The sequence below is a fragment of the Mustela putorius genome, unplaced genomic scaffold (assembly GCF_011764305.1).
Source record: "Mustela putorius furo isolate JIRA1106 unplaced genomic scaffold, ASM1176430v1.1 tig00003845_pilon_pilon_pilon, whole genome shotgun sequence".
NCBI classification, from domain to species: domain Eukaryota; kingdom Metazoa; phylum Chordata; class Mammalia; order Carnivora; family Mustelidae; genus Mustela; species Mustela putorius.
In genome coordinates this window covers 1,514,287-1,535,075 of record NW_025421998.1, presented here as the reverse complement: position 1 = coordinate 1,535,075, position 20,789 = coordinate 1,514,287, and the positions used below count along the sequence as shown (strand labels likewise).

The 20,789-nt window shown below is 40.1% G+C and overlaps 1 protein-coding gene across 2 annotated transcripts in view; it reads right to left on the bottom strand.

Moving 5' to 3' along the window:
- CDK13 (cyclin dependent kinase 13) overlaps positions 1-17,055 on the bottom strand; it is a 119,804-nt gene extending 102,749 nt beyond the window's left edge. For both annotated transcript variants that reach the window (XM_013059285.2, XM_013059288.2), the window contains exon 1: positions 15,701-17,055. In XM_013059285.2, the coding sequence (XP_012914739.2) occupies positions 15,701-16,914 (1,214 nt within the window). In that variant the 5' untranslated portion in view covers positions 16,915-17,055. The remainder of the gene's footprint in view (positions 1-15,700) is intronic.
- Positions 17,056-20,789: the final 3,734 nt, after the last annotated feature.

Genomic DNA, 20,789 nt, shown 5'->3' with positions numbered 1-20,789 from the left:
GCCCACAAATACAAGCAGAATGCTTTGTATAACTGCTATCCAGCTAATTAACTAATAGGCATAGGTCCACTGATAAAATTCTATTTAAACTAAGATTTAGAAGACAGAATAACCCTTAGCTAATTAGTTTCTTCATATAAACATTGAGATGACTTTATTATTTTTATTAACAACCAAACCTTTTGCATCCATTATCCCATTTTGCATCCATTAATAAGTGAAACTAGTTTTTCTATTGTAAAACTATCTTTATTTCTTATTTTTAGTAGCTACAGGGTTCTCTTGATTAAAAAATATATAGTCACAGAAGAAATACAAATGGCCAGTAAAGAAATGTAAATGCTCCCTTCTCTACTGTAACCAGAAAATGCAAAATAAAAGGAGCCATCCATCAGAATGGCAAAAAATGGAATTTTGAAAACATCAATTGTTCATAAAAATACGAAGAATGGCCACTTATATAAATTATCAGAAGGAATATAAAATTGCAGACTTTTATATCTAATCAATGCTTCTGATTTGCAACTTCACCTATAAGAACACATCTGACAAAAACATTTACATATGTGTCAAAAAGTTACTACAGATATTCTTAAAAGGATTGGCTGTAATAAAGAAAAATTGAAAAACTAGTACCCAGCAACTGATAGTTAAATAAAGCCTGAAACATTTCATGCAATACTGGAGTTCTATGTAGCCATTTGGAAAGACCTTCAAATCCTACTGCTAAACAAAAAAAGCATGTAAAAAAAAGTATGGTATGGTAACATTCTTAATGTTTATGTGTATATACTTAAATTTGAATATAAGCATATACACAGAAAAAGGACATACAACAGCTACTGACATGGTAATATATTTGAGAAGGACATAAAGGGTAGCTTTCACATCTTGCTATGTATGCTTCTGTACTATTTTCAAGCATCTTGCATATAATTTTTAAATACAGAGCATGGATTTTAAAAAAGGTAACAATTTCAGCATAGAGAATTGAGAAATACAGAAAAGTTTAAAAATAAACTCTAATAGAACTTGCCAATGGTTCTGTTGTAGCCTTTATGCCCTTGATTGCTATTCTGTTATTCCCAAATAAATCCACTTTTGCTAGTAAAAATAAATAAAAACAAACAAACAAACAAAAAACCAAAACCACCAACAGGGCTCCTGGCTGGCTCAATCAATAGAGCATATAACTCTTGATCTTGGGGTATGAGTTCAAGCACCATGTTGGACACAGAGATTACTTTAAAAAACAAACAACAAACAATATAATACTCAAAACTTATCAAAAAATAAATAAACACCAACAGAAAAGTTTAAAGATGAACACCAGAAATTACATCAAATTAGAATGTATGGTACAAAGAAACCCTGTCACTTTTTTTTTTTAAAGGTTTTATTTATTTGACAGAGAACACAAGCAGGCAGAGAGGCAGGCAGAGAGAGAGGAAGGGAAACAGGCTCCCTGCTGAGCAGAGAGCCCGATGAGGGGCTCGATCCCAGAACCCTGGGATCATGACCTGAGCCGAAGGCAGAGGCTTTAACCCACTAAGCCACCCAGGTGCCCCAACCCTGTCACTTTTTTTAATAAAAATAAAAAAGCTTACTCCAGTACACCAATTACTTAACCTTAAAAAAATTAAATTTGGAAAATCATGAGTACTTAAGTAGCACTAATTTTAAAAATACTATAACATTAATGCATATACTTTTCATAATAAAAATTTCTTCATGCACATTGATGAAATCAATACAGCTAACCCATTACACATACTACAAAATAGGAATCTTCCTCTTTTCCTAGACCCTAGGACAGAAATAAATAATTAGACCAGTTCATGTATTAGGGACAACCAAAGCATCCACAATTTTTTTTGATACCAAAAATTATACCCTGATGGAAACAATTTTATTTTATTTTTTTATTTTTTTTAATATTTTATTTATTTATTTGAAAGAGAGAGAGATCACAAGCAGGCAGAGAGGCAGGCAGAGAGAGAGAGGGGGAAGCAGGCTCCCCGCTGAGCAGAGAGCCCAATGCGGGACTCGATCCCAGGACCCTGAGATCATGACCCGAGCGGAAGGCAGAGGCTTTAACCCACTGAGCCACCCAGGTGCCCTGGAAACAATTTTAAACAAAAAGTAGGCATTTATAATAAATTCACAGCCAACATCATGTTGTAGAAAAAATGACTAAAATGCTTTCCCTATGGGATCAGGATCAGAACAAGGAAATCTAATTTTGCCACCTCTAATCAACACTGTACTTGAGATTCTAGGCACTGCAATTAGGCAAGAAAAATACATAAAAGGAATCCAAACTTGGGGGGAAGGGGGCGTAAAACTATTTGCAGAGGACAATCTTGTACACAGAAAATCCTAAGAAATCCACTAAAAACTATCAGAACTAATAAACAAGTTAGCAAGGCGGCAGGATATATGATCAATGTAGAAAAATATACTACAGTTCCATACACTAAGCAATAGACAATTAAATGAAATTACAAAAACAAATCCCATTTCAATAGCCTTAAAATGTAAACTTACGAATAAATCTCAAAAAACTTCAAGGACTGTACCCTGAAAACTTCAAATTACCAATGAAAATATTAAAGGAACATAAATAAATAGAAAGACATTTCATATTGACATATTTGATGACTTAACATTAAGATAGCAACACTCCCAAATTGATCTCCAAATTTAGTCCAATTCCAATGAAAATCCAAGCTGCCTTTTTGCACAATTTGGGAGGCTGTTCCTAAAATTCATGTGGAAATGCAAAAAACCTTTCTCCTCCTCTAAGAAAGGGTATAAGATCAAAGCAATGCAAAAGAAGGAAGCTGAAAGACTTGCGCTTCCTGATTTCAAAAACTACCGCAAAATTAGAAAAATCAAGACTGTATGATACTGGCATAGGATAGACATGTAAGTCAACGGACAACTGACAGTCCAGAAACAAGCCCTCACATTTATGGTCAATGTATTTTCAAAAAGGATGCCAATACAATTCAATAAAGAAAGAAAATTTTTTTTAACAATGATGTTGGCACAAATGGCTTTCCACACAAGAGAACGTAGTTGGGCCACTTTCTCTCACCATACACAAAAATTAACTCAAAATAGATCAATGACTAAACTAAAACTAAAACTATAAAACTCTCTGAAGAAAACATAAGAATAGAGCTTTGTAATGTTCATTTAGGCAAAGACTTCTTAGATATGACATCAAATCACAAGCAACAAAGAAAAAATAAACTGGACTTCATCAAGATTAAAAACTGTGCATTAATGGATGGCAACAGTGATACAGTGGGGAAAATTTTTGCAAATCATGTATCTGTACCATAATTTAACTGCTCCCCAATTCACTGTACTTGGGTTGTTCCCAGATTTGTTTCTTGTTCTTTTTTTTTTTTTCTTAAACTAGGTTGGCATCATTTCTCCCATTTTACAAATAAAAAGACGAGAGCTCAAAAAGGATAAGTAAAGTGATTAATAGTGTTCTGCTATGAAAGCACCAGAATTAGTACCTAAATCCACATCTGTATAATTTCTAGTCTGTGCTTTTTCCTTTATAGTGGGTATTTACCCAGTCAACCCAAGAGAGAAGATCTGCCACTAGATAAGAATCTTCTAGTTGTTCTGTTAACACTAGATCCTAGAAATTCTTTCCTTCTTTTTTTCTTCTTATGGTCCACACTGACTCAAAAGCTAAGTTCTTTCCCAAAGTTTACACTATCAGAATGACCTAAGTGGTTACAAATAAGTTATACCTAGAGAAGAGCCTCCCCCCCCCTCCGTTTTTTTTTTTTTTTAAACTAAATTAAAACGGACTCTCCCAAATACAAGAGTTCTTCTTTCTAGAAGAAATGTCACAGGAATATTAGTACCCAAAATATATAAAGAACTCTAGAGATTCAACAAGAAGCCCCAACTTTTTTTTTTAAGATTTTATTTATTTGACAGAGAGAGAGAGAGAGAAAGAAAGAGACAGCAAGCGAGAGAACACAAGCAAGGGGAGTGGAAGAGAGAGAAACAGACTTCCCACTGAGCAGGGAGCCCAAAGCGGGGTTCAATCCCAGGACCCTGGGATCATGACCTGAGCCAAAGGCAGACACTTAATGATTGAGCCATCCAGGCACCCCCCCCACACCATTTTTTAAAATAGGTGAAGGATTTGAATAAACATTTTCCCAAAAAAGACATATAAATGGCCAATAAACATATGAAAAGATGTTCAGTATCAGTCACTTAGGAAAATGCAAATCAAAAGTACAAGGAGATATCAGAATACAATTTTAAAAACTTGTCAAGATATGTGAAACAATTGTCAAGGACATGGTGAAACTGAAACCTTCATATATTGCTGGTTGGAATATAAAAGCAATGCAGACACTGAGGAAAACAGGTTGGCGGAGCACCAGGGTGGCTCAGTCATTAAGGGTCTACCTTCAGTTCAGGTGATGATCCCAGAGTCACTGGTCTCCCTGCGCAGAGGGGAGCCTGCTTCTCCCTCTCCCATTCCCCCTGTGTTCCTTCTCTGGCTGTCTCTCTCTGTGGAATAAAATCTTTAAAAAAAGAAAAGAGTTTGGTAATTCCTTAAAATGTTAAAACACAGAATTACCATATGACCCAGAAATTCCACTCCTAGACATATGCCCAAAAGAAATAAAAACATATTTCATGAAAAAAAAAATCTCATGCAAAAACTAAACACAAGTGTTCGAGGAAGTATATAATTCGTAATAGTCAAAAACTGAAAACAACTGAAATGTCCATCAACTGAAAATAAAATGTGGAATATTCATACAATGGCATACTATTTTGCCACAAAAAAAATAACCGATGACACATGCTACAACATAAATGAACCTTAAAAACAGTATGCTTAAATGAATTTAGTCAGCCATAAAAAAACATGAATAATATGATCCTATTTATATGAAAGGTCCAAAATGGGCAAATCCATGAGATAAAAAGTAAATTGGTGGTTGCTAGAGGTGAGAATGGGGACTGACTACTAACAGGCATGGAGTTTCTTTTTGAGATGATTAAAATGTTCTAAAATTAGTGGTAATGGCAGCGCAACTCTGAATATACTAAAGGCCACTGACTGTACTAGTTAAAATCGGAGTAAATTACATGGTAGGTGAATTATATCTCAAAAAATGTTATTTTAAAAACTAGAAAAATTAAATAACATAAAACTGAAATGTTTGTGCTTATTTCCTTTAGTTCCTTATGAAACACTAAAAGTTGAGAAAATAAGAGTCATGACTGACTTTTTGCGGATTTTCTCAGGCAAACAAGTTCTAGTCCACTGAGCACATGAACTGTGCTTGTCTTCATGTTTCACTGAACCATGTCCTGATACGTGTTTTTGAAGAGAGAAAAAGGAAAGATGGTAAGAAGTAGAGGGAAGGCTTAATACTTGATCTGCACAAAGGCATATTCTTTTGATTGGTCCAGCTCTAGCTATGACAAATTTGTACATAAGCCAATATTAGACCCTGTTAATATGAGAAGGATTTTTTTTTCAAAGTGTAAGGTGCTGGATATTTTCTTACACAAATCAATTTTATAACATTTGTTGGCTATCTATTTCCTATCACATGCTGTGGTAAGTGCTTAAGAGACATTAAGATTAAAAAAGAATCCCATGGGACTTACAATCCAGCGGCTGAAGCAAAAAATGAGTATTATGTAAATTCTCGTCAAACTACAAAAGCCAGAAGCAGAATACGTCAAAGAACTAAAAAGGGAAAAAGAAGTCCATGTATCTTTCAAAATGGAGACTTTTTCAGACAAATAAAACAGCAGAGCTACATTATAAGAAATGTTGAAAGCCAGTTCTCTCAGTAGAGGAAAATATATCAAACTTTGGATCTACATAAAGGAATGAGAAGTGTCTGAAAAGAAATAAATTAAAGCAGACATAAATTATTTTTCTCATTTTTTTAGGTCTATAATTAACATACATAAGTCATATATATATATATATATATATACATACACACACACATACAGAAATAAGACATACGACAAGAATGGTACATAAAAGGAGAAAAATGTAAACATGCTCTTATCATATTATATTATACAAGAAGACAGACTGTGATAAATTAAAGATGCATATTATAAAACCAAAAATGAAATCTTTGTGACCATGAGTTAGGCTTAAGTTTTGGGGTGGCAAAAAAAATACATGACTCATAAAAGAAAAAAGCTGCTACATTGGACTTCATCAAATTCTGCTCTTCAAAATTATGTGAAGGAAAGGTAAACCACAGAATGAGAAGAACCATCTGCAAAGTATTTATATCTGACAAAGAACTTATCTAGAATATGTAAAGAACTCTTAAAATTCAATAAAACAAATAACTTCACAAAAGATATGAAGAGCAAATAAACATACGGAAAGATGCTCAACATTATTAGTCATTAGGCATTCGCAAATAAAACCACAGTGATGTACCACTACACACCCACCAGAACAGACAGCTGAGAACAAAGACTGACAAAAACTAAAGTCTTAGTGAGGATGTGAAGCTACTGAATGGTCACACACCGTTGACTGGGATGCACAATCATACCATTTTGGAAAACAGGCTGCTTATAAAGTCAAAAATTCACTAACTATACAACACAGCAATCCCACTCTTAATTTATTCATGAGAAATAAAAACAAAAGAACTATATTCACAGCAGCTTCGTTCATAATAGCCCAAAACTGGAAACAACTCAAATGTTGATCAACTAGGTAATGACAAGCAAATTACTGTATATATATGGAATGTATAAGGAGATGGAATACTACTCAGCAATAAAAAGGAAGAAATGGCTCAAACATGCAATAACATTGATGACTCTAAGTGGAAAGCACACACCAAAAATTACATACTATATAGTTCTATTGATATGAAGTTTAAGAAAAGTAAATTTGTTATTATATATACAAATATAATATTTTTTTATTTTGTTATTTTTATTTTGATCTTTTACAAACAAATTTGTAGATTTGTTATTTTATATATATATATGTATTTGTGTGTACACTCACACACACACACACACACACACACACTAATGTGACAGAAAGCAGAGTAGCAGTTGCCAAGGACCACAGGTAGAGTAGCGGACAAACTACGAAGGGGCCACAGGAAACTTTTTGGGGTAATTAAATGTTTTTTTATCCTGACTATGGTGGTGGTTACACAAGTACACCTATTTGTCAAAAGCCATTTAAATGTATATGTAAAATCAATAAATTATACCTTAATAAAATTGATTTAATGAACAGATGAAACATGTCCAATATCGGAGGGGAGGCAACCAACTCAAATTAATGCAAGGCTGAATATGAGAAATCACTTCTGGATGAAATTAATGAAGATGACACCTCAACTATGGCTGGAAGAATGGCCAAGTAGGATTAGCCTGTTAAGGGAAGGGCATAAACTAAAGTGTAGGGAACCTGTAATTCCATGTTTTGAAAATAGTAAGGGGTCCAGTTTGTACTGTGATCAGCATATTTACTGAGAAACAAGGGAAGTTTGGGTCTGTCTCAGATAAGGAATCTTAAGTGCCCAGTTCAAGAATTTGATTCTGTAAGTATGTTTCACAGAAAAATGAAGGACTCAAAATGGCATTTTAAGATTAATATGAATGCAGAAAACAGGAGAGAGAAAAACCCAAAGTAATCAGATCCAACAATAAAAACATAAACAAAGGGGTTTCAAACCAAGTAAGAATAGATAAAGACCACTACAAAAGGACAAACACAACAAGCAATTCACAAGAACTGGGGAAGGAGAAGAGGTTAAGTATTACTAAAGTTTTGGCACTGAGTGTGTGGGAGCAACTACTGTTAACTTTTTTTTTTAACAAGATTTAATGTACATTTATTCTTAACATGTGGAACATATAAAGCTTTTATACTGAATAAATGATAAGCCAGAGGAAAAGGAGGAATTTACATCAAGTTTCTTCTTTTTTTTAAACTACATTATCTTGAAATACAAATGTGGATTCTCATCACTGAAAAACCTTTCAAGTTGTGTTTCTTCTTTTTAGTTTTATTTGTTTCTTTTTTGTCTGTACTGGTAACCATAGTCTAAATCAATCCATATGCAACCATTTCCACACCTTGATTCATGAAGCAAATTGTGATCAGCTGCTCTCCCAAAATAGAGCATGACTTTATACATACAGAAACTTGTACAACTACTGTAACTTAAGAGACATGAACATAGACATATGTCAACAGTTCTTTTTTTTTTTTTTTTTTAAGATTTATTTACTTACAACAGAGAAAGATAGCAAGAGAGGGAACACAAGTATGGGAAAGCTGGAGAGGGAGAAGCAGGCTCCCCGCTGATGCTAAGCAGGGAGCCCATTACGGGTCTTGATCCCAGGACACTGGCATCATGACCTGAGCAGATGCTTAACAAGGAAGCCACTGAGGTACCCCCCAAGTCAACAGTTCTTAAAACAAAACACTTTGAGGTGCCTGGGTGGCTCAGTCAGTTAAGCATCTGCTTTTGGTTCAGGTCATAATCTGAGGGTCCTGCAACTGAGCCCTGCATCAGGCTCCCTGCTCAGCAGGGAGTCTGCTTCTTCCTCTCACTTTGTGCCATCTCTCCCCTTCTCAGGTAAATAAATGTAAAAAAAAAAAACAAAAAAAAAACTTTAAAAACAAAAGAAACCAAAACATTACATAAACAATGTTAAAGAACAAAAGACAAAATTCATGAAAGATACTTGTTATGCCACAAAGACAGTTAATATCTCTAACATACAGAAAGCTCTTATAAATTAGTAACAGAAATGAATCAAGAAATTAAAACATTCAATAAACAAATTAAAATAAATTGTCCAATTAAATAAATGCAAATGGAAAAATTGCGTACCTGACAACTCTTAAGTGATGATAATACTGAGGAAATAAGCACTGGCACATTGTTGGGAAACAAAAACTGGTAAAAAGCCTTCTGAAGGGCAACATGACACAGTATCAAAATTACAAATGTGTATACCATTTTTGACCCAACAATTTTACCTCCAAGAAATCCAACATATAAGGAGATAAGGGAACAAATGTGCACACCAACTATTTGCAATAGATACATACACATCTCAAAAATTTTGAAAGTAAAAAACTAGGAGTCTAACAAAATGAACTTGGCCAAACAAGTTACAGCACATGCATACTACAAAATACCAGACGCCAACAAGAACATAGTACAGAGCATGGCATATAAAGTAGCATTGTAATATGTTCCTGTAATTCCTAAGATTTACATAAAATCTTTTGTCCCAAATCATACATGCAGAGGAAAATCTAGGAAGAATGTTATTAAAACCTCAAAGATGATCATCTCAGGTGGTTGGATTCAGTACGACTTTTAATCTCTCACTCTTCTGTACTAACTGAAAACTTCCACCTTGAGCCTGTAGTATCTTTGTGAACAGGTGAAAAATAATGCAGAGCAGTATCAGAAAAAGAAATGACTCCAAGAAAGGTGAAATAATTAATTTAATGTTAGATAAGTTTGGAGAGTCAATAAAATATCTCATTGAAAGTGCCCCCATGCAAGTGAAAACGCAGAAACAGAAAAGTGGGGAGACTGCAGCCCATTAACTACTTTCAGTTTTCAGTTCCTCTCACTACCTTTTTCATTTCTATTTTATAAATCCCAGTTTTTAAGCCAGCAAAGGGAGAAAAAGAGAAAGCGGGGGCAATCAAGAAACAGACTCTTTACAGAGAACAAACATGGTTACCAGAGGTGGGGGGGGGGTCAGGGGATGGATTAAATAGGGGATGCAGATTAGAGCGCCCTTGTTGTGATGAGCACCTGGTGTTGCAGGGAACTGTTGAATCACTATCCTGTACACCTGAAACAATATTACAGTGTACGTTAACTAACTGGAATTTAAATAAAAACTAAAAAAATGAATAAAATAAATTGTAGTTTTTAATCCTCTAATTTACATTTATTTTGTTTCCAAAATATACTAAGAAAACTAGATTCTCTCACAACTTAGATGTGTGGAAACTCAAGGCACAAAAAAAATCACTACAAACAAGTAATACTTCTGACTCTAGCCTCATACTTTTGCTTCTAACATCCACTTTAAAGTTTACAAATATCTACCTGTAAAACAAAGCCAAGCAAAAACAAAAACAACAATAAAAATTTAAGTGCTATTCATAGAAAAAGCAGAGAATAAGAGATCAAAATTATCTAAAATATGAATATTAATTTTCAACTGATTTTTGAGAAATAGCTATAATTTTTCAGAGAGGAAATAAAGCTTGGCATACAGTTTGTTCAGAAAATCTGCACGAAGAAAACATATCACTTATCTTGATTAGTACAGCAGAATGCAAATACAAACACTAGGTCTGAATTTATTCTATTCACACTAGAAGTGACTCCTAGCATCCTCAACTCATTCCAGTAAAGCAGCAGCTGGAAAGAGAAGGTTCTTAAATTCTCTCCTTACCAATCACTTCACCTATCCTAAAGTATATGTGAAATAGCAAGTAAATTCAGAGATACAACTTCAATCTGTGCAAAGTTGGCTTGCATTAATCTGTGCAGAAAAATGCTATTTAAACTGATTCAAACACTAATAAACACACACTAAAATTTGTCCTCCAGGAGCTTACAGTCTAGTAGAGAAAATACAAATGTAGCCAGCCAAATAATCAGAATATTATATAGAATTTTTTAAAGCTCTATAACAAAGATAAAGCAAAGTGCCATAGGAATATAAGAATGAACTTTTTCTACATGAATGGAGCAAGATCTCGAGATGGTTGAATTGGAGCTGGGTTTTGAATGCAAAGCCTGAAGCAGAGAAGAGGGGGAAAAGGGCATTTCAAGGTAAAAGAACAGCAAGAGTAAAACTACAGAGAAAAGTGCCTCTAAAAATAGAAATCTGATAGAATGGGACCAGTTCATAAAAGGCATTACCTGACAACGCATTGGAAAGTCTGGACTGTGGAAGTGATGCAATGTGACCAAGAACTTAAGAAAATTCTCCTTTAAAAGAATGAATTGGGAAGAAAGGAATGGAAGAACAGCAAAGAAAAGAACAGTAACAGGTAGTCTGATTAAAAACAAAGGCCTAAACTGAGTTGCTGAAAATGGAAACGGGGATAAACATTAGTGTTAGAACAAATAAATGATAAAGACTGTGCAGATGTAAATGTTGGGTAAAGTTTGGTCAGAGAAGGAACAAAACACAAGGCCATCTTGAGAATGAAATAAGTGATTACAGATTTGGAGACTTAAGACTTCACCTAAATTTCTGTTCCTTCTGAGTGTTTCTGCATTTATTCTAGTATCCTACATATCTGACATTTTTAAAAAACATTTTAAGCATAACATTCACCTAAGGATACTCATGATTTAGTTCTATTAAGTACAAACCAAATCAGCAGCATTTTATGAGTTAAAAGGACCTTTTTTCCTTATTCTGAAATGTCCTCATTTTGTATATTTCTGAACACAGTTTTTAGGACAATTACATTAAATAAACCATGACAGAGGTACCCCGTACCATACACAAGTAAATACTAGTAACTTCACTCACTTACACCTACCGGTCCACCCATCTTTAGACTCCCAGGGTCACTAATACTACTCCATAACGGAGGCTTCTGCTGCTTCTCAGTGGAAAAGAATCTCACAGAATCTCCGTAAGTTCATAAACAGAACCAATTAACAGTATATATAACAATTTAGTGTCCTGTTTGTAACTGATCTGACAAGAGTGACTTCAGATCAAGATATCCCACTGCAAAAACAAAACAAAACAAAACTGTCAATAACTAAATATAATTAAAGTCTTCAAGGACATGTTTTTAGACTCATACTCAAAAGCTACAAGTTAATGAGCCAAAAGAATCTCTAGAAGAATTTGTTTTTTACAATTCTGAAAATGCTGCAAAAAACGGTCATGTAAAAGAAATTGATACATAAATACCCAAACAGGAGATGAATTTTAGCAAAACAGATCACTATTTGAAGGGGTCAGCTCCCTTGAATGCCATGACAGTATCAATATCTAGTATCAAGATCACGTCACTTCAGGGGTACCTGAGTGGCTCAGTGGGTTGGACTGCTTTCTGCTCAGGTCAGGATCTCAGGGTCCTGGGATTGAGCCCCACAACGGGTTCTCCACTCAGCAGGGAGCCTGCTTCCCCCACCTCTCTCTCTCTCTCTGCCTGCCTGTCTGCCTACCTATGATTTCACTCTCTCTGTAAAATGAATAAAATAAAATCTTAAAAAAAAAAAAAAAAAAAGCACATGTCACTTCAGTCAGCCCAGGGTTTGAATCCAAGCTGACTTCGGAATAAATCACTTCTATTTTTTGGAGCTTCAGTTTCCCCATCTATCAATAGAAATGTAGGAGGTGAATGTATGTTGTTAAGTATTTATCAATGCCTGGCACACGGTAAGACCCAAATGTCAGTACCATTCCCTCCCTTCAAAAACAGCTCTACTACACTCTCACATGACAGGAACTAAATAAGACCAAGAAAAATCTTCATACTATGGTTTGAATACTATTTTCAATGTGCATGCATCTCCTTAAAATATCTATGCTGACAAGTCTTTAATATATAAGGTCCACGTGGGCTGGTAAAAGATCATACTGCTCTTTCTCATAGCATAACACATGGTCTCTATTAAACACTTATACAATCCAGGCCCACAATATTTCATATGCTCAGTAAACTCCATCATCCCTTCATTTACCCATTCAACAATTATTAAGCAATGATTTCTGCCAAATACTATGCTGAACACTAGGAATACAATGGTGGGTTAAGACAGGATAGCTGCCTTCAGAGCTCAAAATCCAGCAGACTATTCATTAAATAACACAAGCCACTTAAGACATTGCTAAATTCTTTTTTTTTCTTTTTTTAAGATTTTATTTATTTATTTGACAGACAGAAATCACAAGTAGGTGAGAGGCAGGCAGAGAGTGAGAGGAGGAAGCAGGCTCCCCGCTGAGCAAATAGCCCGATCCCAGAACCCTGGCTGGGATCATGACCTGAGCTGAAGGCAGAGGCTTTAACCCACTGAGCCACCCAGGCGCCCCGTCATTGCTAAATTCTTAAAGTAAAACTTTTTGCACTAAACTGGACAAATGAGTTCAATTAACTGTTCCTAAACAGCAATAACACACTTGCTGTATTTAAAATTTTTTAACTTTTCCAATCAGCTATGTTAGGTGTAAATTCTGGGCCCTAAATTTTAAGCAGGACAGCTGATAAACAGATGTAATGTGAAAAATCTGAAAACCATATCTCATGACAAATGAAGTTTTGGGACCAAAGAAGGAAAGACTCAGAAGACTGGCAAGTGTCTTACATTTTTAAAAAGTAGTAGCATACAGTCGAGTTTGCTCTGGTTAAACTTGAAGCAATGGATAGAAAGTTATACAGAAGGAGATTTCAGTTTCAATGCGAAGGGTTCTAATAATTCAAACTATTCAATAATAACCACATTACATTTCCATAATAATCTATAGTATTTCTATACTTTACAAAACATAAATTTTCACTTAATCCTTGAAATCATCCAAAAAAAAAAACGCCACAAGTATTTCCCTGTTACAGTTTAGGAAACTGAGTCTTGCTAAGATACTGGGGCAAAGCAGTCCAGTCTAGAACTCTCAAGTCCCAAATCTAATGGAAGAGGCTGTCTCAAAGTAATGTCTTTCTATGTCTAGATGTATTTAGGCACACACCAAATGGACAGCTGTCTGGAATGTTGGCCGAGATACTCTAAAGCTTTGTCCAAATCCAATCCTTTAGAAATGTCAGTGGTAAGTATAAAAACCATGAAAAGATTCAGCAATGAATGGTCCTCTAGAATGCAATCTTCATGAAGGCAAGGACCTCAGCTTCCTTCATTAATCTATTCCAGGCCCTGAAACATTAACTAGCATATGATGTGCTGAGTAAATATTTGCTAAATACAAATAATACTAATCATACATGACACTACTACACAATATATATAAAATACCTACGACTATTAAGGGCAGGACCTTGCTGAAGCATCCAGCAACTAAAAATTCAAATAAACACAAACCCAATTTCTTAAAATTGCATCAAACACTCAAAATTGCTATCTAAAGTCCTGAGACTTAACCTAATCAGTTTTCAAAAACAATGTTAATTGCAAAAACAAACAAACAATAAAAAAAATGCAAACCTCTGGCAAATCTAAAATATTTTAACTAAAAGTAAAATGCAAGGAGTGATATAAAGATACAAAGGCTAAATTTGGTGAACTGAGTTCAGTGTTGACAGACCTTTCCTTAAAGCATCTATTAGCATTTTAAGTGTACTGAACATTGTAAGAATGAAGAGATTTGTACAGCTGCTTTCAATTAAGGACAAACTCACAACCAGATCTCTACTTGCATCCCATCTTGACAAATATTTACTAGGCTGACACTTCAAAGAGATTCGGTAATTTTACAGGTACATGCACTGAAATTCAACATAATGTCTACTCAGAAGTACTTGCATCCACTTGGCATTACTGAAAACTAAGACCAATAGGAAAAACACAACCAGCGAAAAGTCATTTTTTTAATATTCTAAACTATAATACACTAAACTATAAGAATTTCCAGACAGCTCAAGAAATAGAACCTCCAAAATATTCAAAAGTTATTTTTAATTAATTTTGCTGAACAGGTATGCATAGATCAATGCTCATACTCTTCCTGAAGAACAGAATTATATAACAAGGTATAACAACTACATAAAAGATTTACTCCAATTTCGCTAGGTTAAATTATACCTTTTAAAAAGATTTCTGAACAATGATCGTGATATTTAAAAATATAGCTAACTTTAAAGTAAATGTAAATAGCAATTTAATATAATAGTAAACAGTGTAATACTGTAACGGCGAACAAGACCATTCACTTGGTTACACCAATTAATTATACGTTATTAGCAACTGGGTGTCATCACAAACCAACAGCGAAACCACAAGCTTGTCATTTTCTCTTCTTTTAACACTTAAAAAACCATTCCACACAAGAATATCACAAAATGAGCATCTTCCTTATCTTAAGAATTTAGAACTGTAAGTTTCCACATAAGCTTTTTTCAGCTATTAAAAGAAGAAACTCTAGAGAAAAGCTGCTTTTTTCACCGCTCTATGCATCAGCTGCAACATATGCAATCCACATCTAACTGACATCAGCAAGTGGTTCCGAGTCTCCTCCACAATATGTGGGTCCATCCCTAAATCTCCAAAGATGAAACCTCTTCAGAGAGCTTTCAAAATTATGACAAATTAAACCACCTCTAGGTTTTCCCAAAGAAAATGCTGGAAATGCAAAGAGCAGTTGAGAGAAATCCCGTCAATATGTTAATGCAACAAATTTAAAACTCTGGGAACTCTTTCTTGGACACGTTCCCCGGCAGAGCGAGAACAGCTCCGCTGGACCTGTTGCTTTGTCCCTCCACCCCCCTAAAAGGTGCCCTGGGCGCGCGAAAACGCTTCTCCCTACTTGCACCCGGCCTGAAGCTGGGTTTTCCAGCGCCGGTGGCCGACCGGGGCGGCTCGGAAGAGGCCAGTCACCACTTCGCCAGCCTCCTAGAGAACAGGTCGGCGCCGCACAGGACGAACGCCGCGGGGGGCGGACTCACCTGATCACGGGGCTGTAGGGGCTCCGGGAGCGGCGCCAGCTGCTGCTGCTGTACGGGCTGGGGGACACGTCGCCGCCCCGCTCGTAGGAGCTGTGGCGGCTGTAGCTGGGGGAGCGGCGGCGGCTGTAGGGGCTCGGGGAGCGCGGCAGCCGCCGAGAGTACGGGCTGCTGCCACCTCCTGCCGGGCTGGGGGACTTGCGGCTCCTCAGGCTCTGCGAGGCCCTGTGGGACACCGGGCTGTCGTCCCTGCCTCCCAGCGGGCTCAGGGACCGCTGCCGCCGCCTGTAGGCCTTGGGCTCGCTCTTGTCCTCCCGGTAGGCCTTGGGCGGCTCCTTGTAGGCCGAAGGCGGCTCCTTGGACGACTTAGTCCGGCTCCGGTGGGCCTTCAGGTCTCGATCTTTGCGGCTGCTGCTGCTGCTAGACGTGGCCGAGGCGCTTTTCCGGCGGCCGCCGCTGCTGCTGCTGCTGCCGCTCTTGGCGGCCTCGGCCCGCTCCTCGCCGCTGTGGCTGTGGCGGCTGCGGGACTTGGAGGCGTCGCTGCCGCCGCGCTGCCCATCCCGCCGCCGGTGCTCGCGGTGGCGCTCCTTGCTGCGGCCGCTGCTGCTGCGGCGGTCCCGGCGGGGCCTGCGCTCCGACCCCTCCCCGCGCCGCTGGGTGCCGGAGGAGGAGGCCGGACTCCCGCCGCTGCCCCCCGTTCCCCCGGCAGCCGTCGCCGCCGTTGCCGCGCTGGCCCCCCCCAGCAGCAGCCCCTGCTCGGACTGGGAGCTCACATCCTCGTATTCCACCAGCGGGGTCACACCCCCGCCGCTACTAGCACCGCCACCGCCGTCCTGCTGCGGCTGGGGCAGCGAGAAGACCCGACGCTTCTCCGCCTCCTGCCCGGCGCGGGGCCCGCGGCGCCGCTTCTGCCGCCCTCCTGCGCGCCTCTTGCCTCTCGCCAGCCGCTTGACCTCCAGAGGGGGGCCCGGGCTGAAGCAAGAGGAGGAGGCCGCGGCGGCGGCGGCTGCGGCGGCGGCCGTGCCGGGAGCAGCCAGGAAGAGCAGAGGCGGCGGGGGCGGCGGCGGTTGCAGGAGCTGCGGCTGCAGGAGCGGCAACAGCAGCGGCGGCTGCTGAGGGGACAGGAATCGCCTCCGCTTGCGGCGTTCCTCCAACTTCTTCTCCGCCCAGCTCAGGCCCCCGCCTCCCCCCAGCGCCGTGTCCGAGCTGCTCGGCATCGCCTAGAGCCCGCCGCAGAGCGCGGCGCGGGTGCGGCCTCCTCCCGGGTCAGATCCTGGCCATCTCTCCCGCCGGAAACGGGAACTGCGGCGGCGGCGGAGGGACACCGAGCGCCAGGGCCGGCCAGAAGACACGCCACGATAATCCGGGTCAGGACTCGGGTCCCGGGGTTCCAGGTCACAGTCGGGTATGCAGCGGCCTCCGGGCCCGAGAGAAGCAGGAATCCGGGGGGCAGAGCTCGCGATCGTGCTCGTCGTCCTATCCTCGGCAGCGAAAACACCAGATGCGCCGGGCGCTGACCTGCGGGGGAGTCCGGAGTCCTCCAAGTGCCCCCGGGGGTGGGGGAGCGGCCTCGGCCGCGCTCTTGGCTCGGGCAGCGCAACGCGGAAGTACCACCTTCGTCCCCGCTTCACTCCATCGCGCCCTGACGTTGGGTGCGAGTTCAGGGGAGGGGAGTGGGCGAGACAACAACACGCCTCCGCCGCCGCCGCCTCCTCCGCGTCGACGTCGTCCTCCTGTGGTGGCGGCGACACACGGCGGGTGCCTCGGAAGTGGCCTGGGCCTGACAACAACTCCCGGCCTAGGGCCTCGCGCACTCTGCCGCCCGCAGGGACGGGCGGCGGGGCGGGGCGAGGCGGGGGCGACCGGGCTGCGGCTCACGGTTGGGGCAGCGAGTGTGCGGGGCTGGGCGGGGGGCTGTTTCCGGGGAGATAGGGGCGGGGAGGGGGAAGTTTCTGAGCCTGTGGCGGTGGGTACGGGCCCTGACTTTCTTCTTCCTTCGCCGCCGCCGCAAACAGAGGTGGCGGAGCTCTCCTTTCCTCCGCTCCCCCCCCCTCCACGAGGAGGCTCCTGGTGTGCGCGGCCGGCCCCGGCTCGCTCCTCCCCTTCCCTCTCCGATCCTTGTCTAGGAGGAGGGAGGGCGACGGGACTTGCTGGTTGGGCCCTAACCTCCACAACCCCTCCTTCTCGCCTCGCTCTTTCGGCCTTTCCCCTCGGCCCTGACGCAGGGCCGGGGGCGCGCACGCACGTCACGCTCCGAGAAAGCCGAGGGTGAGTGGTGTTGGGGCAAAGGAGGCGGGAACAAAGTTGCCGCGCACCAGCGTGCTCGCTCCCGCCAGAGACGGGCGCGCGGACCGGAAGTGGCGTAATGTAGAAACGGCTCCACTTCCGGTGGGGGGGCCTACGTGTGAAGCAGGGTTAAAGAAAGGAGAGGGAGGATTCGTGTACGCCTACTGCTGTCGCTTGAGTCTCTCGCAGTGATGGCACGCCGGTCGTGCCTGTTGGGTCCGACGCGGAGTTGCCCGCCCGCCTGTTGAAAGATCAGGGCAACAGCAAGAGTTTGGGGACTGAATAATTAAGTTAGGGGCCTTCTGGACTGTGTAGTCCCCCCATCACTGTGCCCTTAGCCAGACCCTGCGGAGAAAAGAGGGCACCCCGCAAAAGCCGGCGGAGGTGGCATTGGTTAAACTGTCTTACCTACGCCCAAGTGCGAGGCCCCATCTTAACGTAAAAACACACTTGGGTATCACATTCTTGAGCATTAGTAACGCTGAAATTCACTTTAAAAAAAAAAAAAAAAGCCTTAACGTTAATTCAGGGAGTAAATGAAACGTCAAAAGAGACTACTGGAAATCCCAGAATTATTACAGCTGCTTGAAGTCCAAATATTTGCTCAAATCAGGGCTGCCCTCTCAGCACTTCACCCACTTTCTCCTTAATATCTAAACCTGTGGAAGCGCCGAATGTAGTCATTCGCTGTCTTCACATCTAATTTCTTGCCTTACCAAGCTTACCTTTCAGTGATAGACTGGGCTCATAGGATAATTGGCTCTTAATGTGCTTGCAATATCTTATTTTCTTTTTAAGATTTTATTTTTAAGTAATTTCTACACCCAACATGGGGCTCAAACTTACTACGGGGAGATCAGGAGGAGTCCAGTGCATTACCAACTGAACCAGCCAGGTGGCTTTCATGTGCTTGAAAAGAAAAGCCTAAGGAGTCCACCCAGGGACTACATATAGCAACCCCTTTGCAGGTTTATTTTTTCAGATCACCAGTTGGTTCTTAGTTCCTAAACACTTGGTATCCATCCATCATTCATGCCCTAGTGTAAATATTTTTAATTGGCTTGACATCCACTAACACTGTATTTCAGACTGGACTAATCTAAACCGAAAATCAGACTAAAGTGAATACAAAGGGTGTGTGTTTGCTGAAGGATAAAGGAGGAGGCAAAGCATTGCCCAGGAAGGTGGACCTAGGTGGGCCACAGTGGGGCCTAGTGTGTAGCCAGCAGGAAGTGGTAAGGGCATTGAGAAACTGAATAGAGAAGTAAGGGGCAGGGTGCCTAAAACAAATTTCTCCTTGGTAGTATTGCTGAGTGGAGGTCTTATAGTCTGCTAGAGACCAGTTAGCAAGTGGTTTTTTCCCAAAAATAGGATTAACTACTATCATTGTACTTTGAAAAGCCTGGAGTAACAGAAGAGGAAACCAGAGTAAGAGGTTTATTTAGCAGGTTCTCAAATCTGTAACCAATTTCACTTGAGAATGTCATCTGTACTTGCGGAAAAACAAAAAACAACCTTGACCCGTAATAAGTGGGCAGCTTACAAGCCAGGTTGCAAACAGAAAAGATGTACTAAAAAAAAAAAATATATATATATATATTTTTTTTTTAAGATTTTATTTATTTATTTTACAGAGATCACAAGTACTGAGAGAGGCAGGCGGGGGGTGGGGGGGCTCCCTGCTGAGCAGAAAGACCCCATGCGGAGCTGGATCCCAGGACCCTGAGATCATGACCTGAGCGGAAGGTAGAGACTTAACCACTGAGCCACCCAGGTGTCCCCTAAAATATTTTTAATAAGGTTTTGCTGCCTACATGTTCTGCAGAGATTCTGTCTTGGGAAGAATGGAAAGGAGGAAGAAATGAAAAATTAGGAGCTTCTCAAAGATACCTGCTTGCATACATTGAAATACTAATAATCAAGTTCAAATTTAGAAGAAATAAAATAAAATAATGAGAAAGACCTATAAGTTAGTAGCCATCTGTTTCTTTTTTTTTTTTAAGATTTTATTTATTTATTTGATAAACAGAGATTGTAAGTAGGCAGAGAGGCAGGCAGAGAGAGAAAGAGGAGGAAGCAGGCTCACCGCTAAGCAGAGAGCCCAATGTGGGGCTCAATCCCAGGAGTCTGGGATCATGACCTGAGCTGAAGGCAAAGGCTTTAACCCACTGAGCCACCCAGGTGCCCCAGAAGCCATCTGTTTCTTAAGCATGTCTACTTGTCTGCATATAAAAAGATTTGAAATTGCCATTTGGAATTATATTTTAGTATCTCACTGTTTGTGTGTTATAACTTATTGCTTCCTGATTTAAAAAAAAAAAAAAGCAGGTAGTGGATTTGTTTTATTTACCTAATGGTCATATCATACCATATCAGCTGTTCTTAAAGTGTGGCTTAAGACTAAAACCTATTCAGTGCCCCATGCAGTCAAATCTATTTTCATAGTTAAAAAACATGATTTTTTTTATCACTCTCATCTCCTGAATTTACAGTGGAGTATTCCAGACACAACATGACATCATCATTCTTATGGCTAATGGAACGTGTGCTTGTGTGTTCTTATGTTTTCTTGAATGCTCTACAGTATTAGGTTTCTCAAATATGTAAACATTTGGAATATCTGAATGACTCAATAAACTAATGGATGATTTTACAAAATCTTGAGTAAAACGTTCATTCAAAGTGCAAGACTAACCAGCAGGCTTTGATATAACAGTACAAAAAGTTCATTGATGGGATTTCTGATTCCACTTTACAACTAACTTTTAAAAAAACTACTGTGGAGTTTTGGTGTAGTATAAAAGAA